The following is a 12,944-nucleotide window of genomic DNA, read 5'->3' as shown; positions in this document are numbered from 1 at the left end:
GTAGTAAGTGGTTTGCAAGGCACTGTGAGACAGATAGGCATGTGACTGGATTCGACTCGGCTGTCAACTTTAAAGAGGGGATTGCATGAATAGAAAAAATCAGATGACATAAGAGCATAATCAATAACACTGTTCCCTTGGTCTGCAACAAAGGTGAACTTTCCAGATGCATCACCTACTGCATACCCGTTTAGAGGAATGCAATTTAAAACTGTACAAAAATCAATTAGAATCTTGCCAAACTGGTTCGTAACTTTGTCTTGAGACTGTCTGGTGTTCTGAATTGCGAAATCTATAGGTTCATCGTCACCATCCCCATCAAGGTTCTAATTGCCGATTCGAGCATTTAGATCGCCCATGACCAACAAATGCATGTCTTCTCCCCTCTGAAGAATATCAATGAGGAATTCCTCAAGCTTATTTAAAGAACAGTTTAAGTCCGGTTTCATGTCGTAATAGGGACTTTTGTAAGGAGTCACATATACAAAAGTACATAAAATGTCTTTGTCACTTCCAAATAAAGATTTCGAAAACTTTAAGCAAATCATATTGTCATTTTTGCAGGTTATTTGAGACATGAAAGGCTTTAACGATTTCCTAACTAGTACAACCACGCCTCCTGAAGGTCTACCTCACCTGGACAGAAAGAGAGAGAGACAGAGAGAGAGACAGACAGAGACAGAGAGACAGACAGAGACAGAGGCAGAGACACAGAGAGAGAGAGAGAGAGAGAGAGAGAGAGAGAGAGAGAAGTGAGATAAATAAAGAGAGAGTGAGACATGATGAAATGGAGACAGAGAGAGACAGAGAGAGAGAGATTGTGAGAGAGAAGAAGAGAGAGTAGAGAAACAGAGACAGAGATTGAGATGAACACCAGAATATACCACATCACTCGTACAGACAATTGCAGTCACACAGTCACAATCTGACAAGTGTTAGAGAGACCGAGAGCGAAGGAGATAGAGAGAGAGAGAGAGGGTGAGATGAATACAGAGAGGGTGAGACAGATACAGAGAGAGGAAAACTGTGAGAGAAAAAGAGAGAGTAGAGAGCACATAGAGCATAAACACTTGGATGTACCAGATCACTACTACAGACAACTGCAATTACACAGTCACAATCTGACAAGAGTTGAGATAGAACGAGCGAGCAAGCAAGAGAGAGAAAGAGAGAGAGAGGAGGAGGAGGAGAGGGAGCATTGTTCTGGCAAAACATGGACAAGTAAGAAGTGGAGGCAACTGGCGCCAGTGGGACCCAAGTCAATGGAGTCGTCGTCCTGAAAACCCGGAACACAGAGCATAAGGTCAAGAACGTCACTTCACTTCACCATCCACTCCCAATGGCCAAGCACTCTGCAGTCCACAAAGCTGACGCTCACGTGCTGAGGAGTTCACGAACAATTGACCTTTCAGTGATACTGCGCAGTTCCTAACTCATGTGATTTTCTCTTCAGGGCATGATCTGGGCTAGACTGGTAATAAATGGCACTGAATGTTGGAAGTATCGTCAGACCTAACTGTGCGACGGAACAGCAAACATTGTCTCCTAGCGCTGTGAACGGTTCAGTTTGAGTACTTTGGTTTAAAGTGACTTGTCAACACTTGAGTGTCGACATGTTGGGAAATTTGGTCACCGTGCTTCTGCTCATTGGCAGTGAGTATTAGTGTGTATGTGTGTGTGTGTGTGTGTGTGTGTGTGTAGGGGGCGAGGGGTAGTGCTTTCTAGGTGTGGATTGTTGATTTCATATGCTTCCCTCTGTGTTTGCCTCAAGTGTTTTGACTACTATTGTATCGCAAGGATTTCCTGACCATTTGGGTTCTAGGTGTGATGTCAGCTACAATGAATATAACAACATTAATATTATATCTATAAAAAAAATGCTGAATACACATTTCTTACAGCACCACAAATTTTTGTCACAGGCAGATGACTTTCATTCAGCCAACTGTGTTGCCATGACAAGTGTGTTGCTTAGTGCTTGGTAGTTGGTTAACCACTAACATAAAGTGAAATGAAAACATGAGTCATGCTGAAACATGATCGGAATGAAATGAGTAGAAGTACAATTCTTAAATCACTTATCTTGCCCAAATTGATTTAATCATGATGATTGTTTCCCATTCCTTCTGGTGATTTCATAAATGACTTGCAAAAAGTTGTAATGTTTTCACATGAAGAAAGGATAGAACAAACAGAAAACATGCAGTAAAAACATATGCCCAAATTAGACAGTATAAAGACTGGACCCAGTGGAATGGATGGGCCTTGGGGAAGAGCTTGATTTATATTTGTCACAATTGGGACTCTGTTACGAACTGTATTTATATGCGTTGACGACCCAGTGAATTCTAACAGAACTTTTATTCACGTTGTTTCATTTTCTTCTGACCATGCAGGACAAAGTGCGTCTTTGTTTTCTTCAGTTTGCTGATGATTACAAGAGGTGTTTTTTTGTTTTGTTTTGATTTGTTTTGTTTCTTGTTACTAGTGCTAAGAAAATGCTGACATATCTTTTATCTTTTATGGTCACAAACAAATGAAGCAGATCTCATATTCTCCACCACAGTCTACAGGACGCCTTTTTGAAATTTGTTGTTATTTGTTACTTATTATAAGCCGTACAGTGATGTGGACGCTGTTGATATTCCAATTGTAGGTTTTTACTGTTGACTTTTTTTTCCTACATAAAGCATACACAAACTGAACTGCTGAGCGTTCTCGTATTGTTTTCTGTTGATTGAAATTAAGTGGCCACTTTTGCCCCATACCAACTTACCCCGACATGGGTAGGTTGGCCTTTGTGTCAGCAGGTCAGCTATGAGCAACACTGTGAGATATGTTACTATAGTTTTGCCATTTCTCGATATCACAAATTCAGTTTAAACCATGAATTATTCTTCTGTCTCTGTTGAAATATTCTCCACACTGCTTTGAGTGCAAAAAGAGACCAACTAGCCCTGGTCTCCCCCTTCAGTTCTTTGCACAAGACTAACATATATAACAGATTCACAAGGAATGTAGGTATTACTAGTTCTGAATTGAGAATAATGATGGTAGTTATTTGAAACAAACACATCATGGATATGAGAGATTCTCGTGTGTGTGTGTGTGTGTGTGTGTGTGTGTGTGTGTGTGTGTGTGTGTTTAAATTGGCTGTGGCTTTGATGCCTGAAATACAGTTCTTTGTCAGTTCTGTTTGCTTGATAACTAAGCTGATTTGGTCCTTGTATTTATTGTCATTACCTAACTCCTCTAAACATCCCTTGAGGCTACATTTTATTTCGTGAATTTGACTTGAACAAACATTAGATTTTCATTCTTTCGCTATTAATTTGACTGTTTTATACATTCAAACTTGTTTTAATCAGAGTGACGAGTTCATCATAAAATTCAGTCACTCGCAATGTTCACAGCTATTTATTTTTTAAAAAATTCACGATCTACACTGAAATAACTTGAAAACTAGAAATTCCAGAAATAGTGCATATAGACAATTTTTTTTAAAGTTGAATCTATCACACTTTAAAATTTACATATTTGTTGTAAACATAGAATATAATTTTTCAAATTTGGTAAAAGGAGAATTAAGTAGCCAGTACTTGACTGTTCTTCTCGTTCATACAATTTCCATGGAAATAAAGACATTCTCTAAGGTTTCTATTTTCTGAACGCATCTTTGGACAATACATATTGAATCAATATATGTAGAAACAAAGCATGGTGTTTTGTCTGATTGTGCGATTATGCTTTCTAAACCATCATACAATCAAAGATCCTGCAAACGATTTGACGTAACATTGTGATTCAATTCCACGTTTCTGAAAATCGCCCACTGTACCACGGGTTGACTGATGTGTACGCTGTTAGTTGTGAGAAGACACATGTTCAGTGCACTACGTGTTCTGTCAGGTGCCACTGGTTTACAGTGGTCACAGAAGCTGAGGACAGATGCTGGTCCCGTTCAGATCTGCTCCGGGCAGAACATTCAGCTCTTCTGGAACTTCACGCTGGACAAAGGGGAGAGACTGAAAGGTGGGTGTCTGTATAAACTTTGGTGCGAAAATATGTTTGGAGCACATCTTATTTGTCTTCCACACATATACACTTACAAGCAGGGATACAAACATCTACTTGTGCTACATACATACACACACGGAAAGACAAGACAAGGAAACTTGTTGAATCGGAAATGCTAGAAAAAAAAAGATGTGTGTGTAGTGACATAATCACATATATTCAGAGAGTGAGAGATCGAAGTGAACATTTTATTCATACAAAGGTCCATGCCCCTCATGAGAGGGTACTTACTTTATTCACTTGTCATACCATCTGGCATGCAGGGAATCAAGGAAGATCCATCACTCTTGACTGTTTTGGGGCCAGTCACTGAATAGCATCCCAGGTGTGTTGTAGGATCTTGATTTCTCCAGAAGATGTAACCTTGCTCCCTTCACATGACGTGTCCAATCCAGTTCCATAGTCTTCTCATGATGTCGGTTTTCATGTTTGTTTGATTGCATTGGACGAGTAGTTATTGATTGGAGGTGGTATTGGGCCAGACGATTCTCAGGATTCTTCAGAGGATTTTCGTGTGGGAGATTCACAACTGATTAGATAGTCATGAAGGGTACGATGCACAAATTAGTGCAGTGTATGAAGAGGAAAGAAGATGTGGGTACACATTATTTAATCAATTATAAACACAGCTGTTATTCTGCTTTATTAAGATGAAAAAGAACATTGGCTTAGAAACACACACACACACACACACACACACACACACACACACACACACACACACACAGACACACACACACACACACACACACACCCTCAAACACACACACACACACACACACAGACACACACACACACACACACACACACACACACCCTCAAACACACACACACACACAGACACACACACGCAAACACACACGCACGCACGCACACACACACACACACACACACACACACACACACTATGATATACTATCGATGAAATCAATGATGATGATGATGACGATGACGAAGGCATGGTGTGGGGATGTCAACCTGAGGGGAAGGAGGAGGGTGTCCTGGCCACATACGTGGACGATCACTTTGTGCCCATGTCCTCCTTCTCCGGTCGTCTGGCTCACCTCCAGGTAAGTCACGGCTTTGCCAGGTGAGAGCTGTTCACCTGTGTCGATGGTGTCTTGGCATCATTCTCTTTGTCCACTGTTTAATTTAGTTTTCTTTTAACTGCGGACAAGAAATAGAATGTCAATCTGTTAGAAAAGCGTACTCTAATCTCGGCAACACAAACATTATCCAGCAATAAACTGGGAACGAACCAAGCAAATCTTGAGGCCGGAAGCTGAACGAAATAATATGGAGACTAAACAAAACAGAACGTTAATGATCCGGAAATACTGTTTAATCCGGAAAACCTACACCCTATTGGTATAGTGAGTGGAGAGAGGTTTTTGCGTTTATGTTTAATGCAAAATCAGCATTGACAGTCAAAATAATTTAATACACACACACACACACACACACACACACACACACACACACACACACACACACACACACACACACATTAATAAAACCAAGCATGGTTACTACAAAGTCTAATTTTGTTTCCATACATGAGCCAAAAAGTAACTAATTGACCAAACCTAATGTTTGTTTCATAACCAGGATGGAGGCATTGAACTGAGCTGCGCCACCATTCTGGAGTCAGGTAACTACAGCATTTCCGTCAGTACCGAAGACGTGCACAGTACTCTGACTGTGTACCGCAAGACTGTCAATGTGAAGGTCGTGGGTAAGTGAGGATTTACAATCACCATCTCCTTGATCAGGTTTACTACATGCTGTTAGATTAAAGTGCTGTAAGACCCACGTACTGCAAAAGCGTACCCTTGATTTGCCAGGACAGTATATGTGTGGCTCATGGCTTGTGTCAATTTTTCATGACTGAAATAAATCATTCAAGAAGCACATCTATCAAATTTCAGATTCAGAAAAAAGAAGGAAAGATAGAAGGAAGAGAGAAAAGAATGTGAGAAAGAAAGATTCTAAATTGTTAAATCCTGTTTCCTCCCAATCAGTTTAGATTTCAGTTGATACGATACAGATTTTAAAAAAATAATTATATGAAATAAAAGACGGCTGAATATTTGAAAATCAAGGGCTGATAATTTAAGGAAATTTGACTGCCACGAAAGTACATGTTCAAAGAAGCTGTATCTGGCTTGATGAAATTGAGATCCTTGGAACATGGGTACCTTTGATTGATTTGGATTGATGAAATTACGAAAGTCATTGGAACTGAGTGAACTATGAAAAAAATATGACTGATTTGCTGCGCGATGTTTTTTGTTGTTGTTTTTTGGGGTTTTTTTTTGTTGTTGTTGTTGTTGTTTGTTTGTTTTTTTAGTCAAAAAGAACTTTTGTTTACCTAATGGATAAAGCACACACATAACAGAACAAAAGAGGAAAAGCCAACGAATGTATTAAATGAACTGGTAAACCAGCACAAGAATTAGTTAAGTTAATTCCTCAAACCCAAAACACAGGAGAGAGCAGAGAAACGCAACTTGCGGTCCATACAACAATCAGTCACGAACACTGCCATCTGTCCACAGACACGCCAAAAACACAGAGCGGGGAAATCCACGTGACAAGAGAGAAAAATGCCGTACGTGACGTCATCACTGGCGCGTGGCACGTGCAGCTGTCGTGTGGCAACTTCTCCGATCGAGGTCATCCCCCTGTTGACGTCACCTGGACCGTGAGAACCTTCTGTGTTCTCTTTGTTTCGAGACTCTTACCTTTATTTTGATAGAGAAACATGGTGGAGACAGAGTGAAAGAAATAAAGATTGAGGTTATCATGTTCCAGAAATCAAGTTTGCTGGACAGTTTGCACAACATTTCAGGTAAAACGTTGGTCACATACCATATATAAATGAATGTAAGTTCATACGTTGCTGCCATCTTGTTTACTAATCACTCGACAGAAAGAACTAATTGGTCTGTCTGCCTAGGAAGTGAGAAAATCCGAATGCACTGGTTCGAATTCCATAGTCGCCAGTATTTTCTCCCGATCCACTATATCTTGAATGGTGGTCTGGATGTTAGTCATTCAGATGAGACAATAAAGCCGAGGTCCCATATGCAGCATGCATTGAGCGCACGTAAAAAAAAAATGGAAAAAAGGGGCTGGCCCTGGCAAAATTCTGTACAAAAAATCCACCTCGATAGGAAAACAAACAAAATTATAAGCAGGAAATTTTTTTAATAGGGTGTCGCTCTTAGTGTAGCTATGCGCTCTCTCTGCGAAGAACAGCCCGAATTTCACACAGAGAAATGTGTTGCAACAAAAATGAGTAATACAATACAATGCAATACAATACTATACAATACATGTCAATATTGATTTGAAAAGAACACTGCAGCAATGTCCATCAATCATACAGATGTTCCAGTCTCACCATGGTCTTTCCTCAGACCCCCACAGGAGCACGGCTGGACAGCAGCAGTTATGAGGACGGCTTCTTCCATCTGCTGCTGCCCAACCCCCTGGTGGGAGGCAACTACAGCTGCAGCATCCCCCCCTCCCTGCCAGCAGCCAGGTGTCTGGCTGAGGACTCCCCTCTGCTGGACACAGTGTCCGTGCTGGTGGAGGAGACTGCTGGCAGGTTCACTCTCCTGGAGGCCCGTCAGCAGGAGTTTGTGGAGCAGCTGGCTGCACAGAGGGAGATGTGGATGGGTCTTTTCGGTGACGTTGAGGTCATGGCCAACAGGACTGATGCACTGGAGCACCAGATAGGTGTGTGTGTGTGTGTGTGTGTGTGTGTGTGTGTGTGTGTGTGTTGTGTGTGTGTGTGTGTGTGTGTGTGTGTGTGTGTGCCATAGCAATGACATTAATTTATCTGTCATACCCGATTTATGCATGAAAGGTCACACAGCATATGCCAATAGAAGGGGATGTAAAACGGAGATCAACAAATCAGCATTGAAGGAATCATGAGAGATTCAATTAAAGACAAAAACAAAACGTTTTTTCACATGGCTAGATTGTCTGTAAGAGACACCCCTCTCCCAATTTCTTAGGTTTTGCATAATAAATATTCTTTGAATCAATTAAATTTTCATGTTTTTGGTAAAATCTAACATGATTATTTTGCACAATTCACTCTGGTTTTGTGCCCTTTTTCTGCATGTTTACCGTAAGCACAGGAATAAAACCGTTGTACACTTTAGCATTTAACAGAATCTGTACGACATTTGACACATACACACAAAAGAACAATTCGTAATTAAGAGTATAATCAATCATGGATAACGTCTGGTTCTAGAGTATCAATAAACCATTATGTGCTTTTTATCAAAACTGAATATGTATTTCAAAAGAAATAGAAATTCGTTTGCTGATACATCATATTTGTCTGGCGCTTTGTAGTTCGTTAAACATTGTAAAACATCAAAAAGAATTTTCTGACTCCTCGCAAAATAAACCTGCAGCATGAATCACACACGCGCGCTTGCACACACCACACACACACACACACACACACACACCTCAAACCAACTCATGGACAACTGATTTGTTTCCATCCTCAGACGAAGCTGTTCACAACTCTGTCCCTGTCCACTTCCACGCCAAACTGACGTCCAGCACCGTGCTGTCCAGTGGCTCCACCATGAAGATGACCAATGTGATTGATAACCAGGGCGGTGGATACGACTCTAGCACCGGTCGTTTCACGGCCCCGATGGACGGCAACTACTTTTTTATTGCAACTACTGGGGCATACAGCGGTGATAACTATGCTACCATGCTTATGATGAAAGAAGGAACTACGGTCGCTCAAACTTACATGAGGCGGTACGGCTCCTATCCCACTATGGGATCTTGTCATGCTACCTTGCCTTTAAAAGCTGGGGAGAAGGTGTGGCTTCAGAGTTCGGGATCCAACAATTATTTCCGGTCATCTGTGACATCTTTCTCTGGATTTCGTTTTTAAAAAGACAAGCCCCTCTCTCTCTATATATATATCCTTCTGTCTCTGAATCCTGACTAACTGACACAGAAATACGAATGACAAACGCCCAAAGGAAGCCCTCAGTCAGCTCTGCCCAGGTAGCCAGCCTGCTGTACAAATGGCTATGTGACTGAACAGCGCTAAAAGTTTGGTCTCTGACTGAAGATAGGCGTTATGTAAATATCAGTAATAGCTATATGTAATCTCTAATTTAAACTGTACTCACTGCTGGTTTGGACTGCCGCAAATAGAAGAAATACCGCATAATGCTTTGACAAGGTTTGGGGGGTTCGGGAAGGGAGAAAACAAATCTGGTTAAAGAAGGGTCTTTGTTTGAATATGGAATTGTTTTTGTGTGGATGAAGCAGGGTGCTGGAAGTGTTAATGGCTTTATATCTTTCTTCGCCAAAAGTTAAATGAGTGTAAATGGCAAACGTGGAAGAGCCATTTTCATATTTCTTGTTGATCTGAGATGGATACAACGTTTTGGATTGTACTTAATTTAAGATTTATCTCCTGCTGGACGTAGAATGCACTTGAAACGTACAACGACGAAATTCAAATTAGGAATATCAGAACTGACAATTCACCCTTTTGCAAGTTACTGGATTTCTCCTTTGTGTCGTGAAACCCAGGAACAAATGGGCACACTTCGTTATTTGACGTCAGCACTGAACGATATGTGACACAAGTTTGTAAAACCTAAATACCAAACATGTTTTTTGGACAAGGCATTGAAACTGAGAGAAACTGTTGCTTCGTGCAATGAATGTCATGCATGTTTTATTGCCTAAGTTTATGCTTATATGTTTATTTGTTTATGCTGTTTGATTGAATTGTACTCTGTTCACGTGAAACCCTTCACATGGGGTGGAGGCCTAGATATGAATAAACCATTACATCCACAAAGGGATTACTTTTGGTAGGCTATATGATCATTTTGGAAAGAAACTACACCCAGATGATCTAGAACTTTTGGAAGAACCAATATTTGTACAATGATAATATTGAGGTTGGGAAAAATCGTTCCTCAGATGGAATGTGCCGAGAAAGGTATTTGTAACATAAACGATCTGTAGTCCAGATGTTTGCCTCTTGCCCTTCGCACACTTTAAGTAAAAGTATGATCTTTATGACACATTTAAAGTTTATGAGTTTATGACACATTTAAAAGTTGTACCCAAGCAGTAAACAATGAAATTAGACGAAATGAGGTAACTGTTAATAAAATCACGTCCTCAGCTTGGATAAAGGAACTCAATCGGTTCTGTAACTAGATGCGCATGATTATATTATGATTAAGTTTCAAGGAGAAAATTCATAAACCGTGTAGTGAATGGGAAGAAATGTTTAATATAGAGATAATTTTCTGTGATAGTCACAAGCAGACATGAAAAAAACAAATAAAACAGGTCGAAAAACAGGTCCAAATTTCTCCAGTTGGAGATAATAAAGTTATTCTTATTCTTATAAAACGGATTATACACATAATTCTGGCCACGAATGCCACGTCATTTCATATGGAAATCAGGAATGAAGACAAATGTTCGAGACAATGTTCAACACATGCTTTGGAACTGTCTATATGTGCCGTTGTTCTGGGAACAATGCTGCCGGACTGTTGATAACTCTGACAATACTTCATCAGATAGATTGAGTGTTTGGTACGTTTTCAATATAATAAACAATACAGATCAGAACATTTTACTTTATAATTTTACTTACTGATCTTTTCTTATATTCTATATCAATATGGTCTAAAAACAAAGTGGGTCAAGTACTACCATTGTGAGCAGTATGCTAAATCAAAATATGAAATAGAAGGCACATCACATTGTTGAATATTACACACAATGTTTGTTGAACATGAGTTCCCTATACACCCTCGGTAAAGTAAAGAAACGATGTGAAAAAGAGGAGTTTACAGTCTTTATTTGACACTGACATTGAAACTTACTCTTGGAAGACAGTCATATACTTCTGAACACGTATACTGCTTCAGGTTTTTGTGTTTTTACAAACCACAAGTGTAACCTACTGTGCACTATGTTTCAGAATTATGGGTTCAAGAGAAAGCTGGTGTTCCTGATGAAACTGCTTGCAAATACATGTATTTAGGGGGAAATTTGCAGTGAAACAAATCAATACCCAATGTGTGCAAACACTTTCAGATTGTTCTGTATAATGTGTTGCAGCTGATTCTGATTATGAGAATCAATGTTTCAAAGTGCATGATGTCACTTTCAGTGCTTTCTATGAATAAAATTATCAGCAGCACATTTTCGTGTTTTCCCTATTGTCTGTAAAAACAATGGTGTATGTGCTCTCTCTGTCTCTCTGTCACTCTCCCTCCCTCCCTCCCCCCCCCCCTCTCTCTCTCTCTCTCTCTACATATCTATATATATTTCACTCTGTCTGTCTTTCTATCTACCTGTCTGTCTGTCTGTCTCTATATATGTATGTATGTATGTATGTATGTATGTATGTATGTATGCATGTATGACTGCAAATTGTGTTTGATTTTTTCTATTTTGTTCTATTATAAACCAGTAATGATGTCTGGCTGCCTCCTACAAATACACTGGTTGAAGACATTTCTTAAATGAAATTTACAATCTATAATCCCTGATTACACTCATTAATTTCGCTTCAGTAACTATGGCCTTAAGAGAGCATTGTTTATACAAAAAAAGAAAGAGACGGAGACAGACAGACAGACAATGCGAGAGGGACACAAGGAGAAACAGAAAAAGAGAACATGCATAAAAACCAAAGGGTACTTTTGTACTCTTACAAAAAAAATGCAACCATACAGTCACAATCTGACGGGAGTTGAAAAGACAGAGAAAGACAGAAACAGAGACAGAAACAGAAAAAAAACAGAGGGAGGGAGAATGAGACAGTGCGAGATAGACAAAAAGTGTGACAGAGAGGCAAGATAGGAGAGGGGGAAATTGAAAGAGAAAGAGAGAGAGAGAAGTGAGACAGATGCAGATAGATAGATAGATAGAGACAGACAGACAGACAGACAGACAGACAGATTTAGTCCAAAAGACAATTTCAAGTAAGCAGTCACAATATGAGAAGAATTGAAGACAAAGAGGAGAGTGAGAGTGAGTGTGTTAGAGGGAGAGGCAGAGAGAGACAGAGACAATGAGAAAGACAGATACAGAGAGACACAGTCACAGACACAGAGACACAGACACAGAGATAAAGAATGAGCATAAACACCAGAATATAACACATGACTCCCACAGACAATTGCGGGCTGTCACAAATTGACAAGTGTTGAAGAGAGATAGACAGACAGAGAGACAGACAGACAGAGACAGAGAGAGAGAGAGAGGAGTGAGATAAATAAAGAGAGAGTGGGACATGATGAAATTGAGACAGAGGGAGACAGAGAGAGAGAGATTGCGAGAGAGAAGAAGAGAGAGTAGAGAAACAGAGACAGAGATTGAGATGAACACCAGAATATACCACATCACTTGTACAGACAATTGCAGTCACACAGTCACAATCTGACAAGTGTTAGAGAGACCGAGAGCGAAAGAGATAGAGAGAGAGAGAGAGGGTGAGATGAATACAGAGAGGGTGAGACAGATACAGAGAGAGAAAAACTGTGAGAGAAAAAGAGAGAGTAGAGAGCACACAGAGCATAAACATTAGGATGTACCAGACTGGAGTGGTGGCGCTGCGCTCAGTGGCGACACGGTGTTTTTGCAGGCTCGTGCTTTTTAGTGTTTTGTGGAGTTTTACCTGTATTAACCTTTTTATACTTGTGCAAGATGGTGTGTGACTGTTCCAAGTGTGTTGTGGTGTGTCTGCTGTTGCTGCTTCTGTCTGTGTGGGGCTGTTTTAGCCAAACAACCGGTGTCAACCATGACTGGCTTGCCGCGCCCACCCA

The 12,944-nt window shown here is 40.3% G+C and overlaps 1 protein-coding gene across 1 annotated transcript; it reads left to right on the top strand.

Annotated features, from left to right (window-relative positions):
• The first annotated feature begins 1,503 nt into the window (after positions 1-1,503).
• LOC143275285 (uncharacterized) lies at positions 1,504-9,422 on the top strand. Its single transcript, XM_076579270.1, has 7 exons — positions 1,504-1,653; positions 3,910-4,032; positions 5,035-5,147; positions 5,686-5,812; positions 6,636-6,781; positions 7,500-7,821; positions 8,616-9,422. Exons 1-7 carry the CDS (start codon positions 1,614-1,616, stop codon positions 9,017-9,019), a joined length of 1,275 nt encoding a protein of 424 aa, XP_076435385.1. The 5' UTR covers positions 1,504-1,613; the 3' UTR covers positions 9,020-9,422.
• The last annotated feature ends 3,522 nt before the right edge of the window (positions 9,423-12,944 follow it).

Source organism: Babylonia areolata, chromosome 30, assembly GCF_041734735.1.
Source record: "Babylonia areolata isolate BAREFJ2019XMU chromosome 30, ASM4173473v1, whole genome shotgun sequence".
NCBI lineage: Eukaryota > Metazoa > Mollusca > Gastropoda > Neogastropoda > Buccinidae > Babylonia > Babylonia areolata.
The sequence above is the reverse complement of the archived record's forward strand: the minus strand, read 5'-3'. Positions and strand labels throughout refer to the sequence as shown.

What these genes read in the sequence shown, in the direction of transcription:
- LOC143275285 (XM_076579270.1), top strand. Translation starts at nt 1,614, where the DNA reads ATGTTGGGAAATTTGGTCACCGTGCTTCTGCTCATTGGCA. An exon ending in CGTGCTTCTGCTCATTGGCA is followed by an intron (nt 1,654 to 3,909) that starts GTGAGTATTAGT and finishes GTGTTCTGTCAG; the next exon opens with GTGCCACTGGTTTACAGTGG. An exon ending in TGTCAATGTGAAGGTCGTGG is followed by an intron (nt 5,813 to 6,635) that starts GTAAGTGAGGAT and finishes ATCTGTCCACAG; the next exon opens with ACACGCCAAAAACACAGAGC.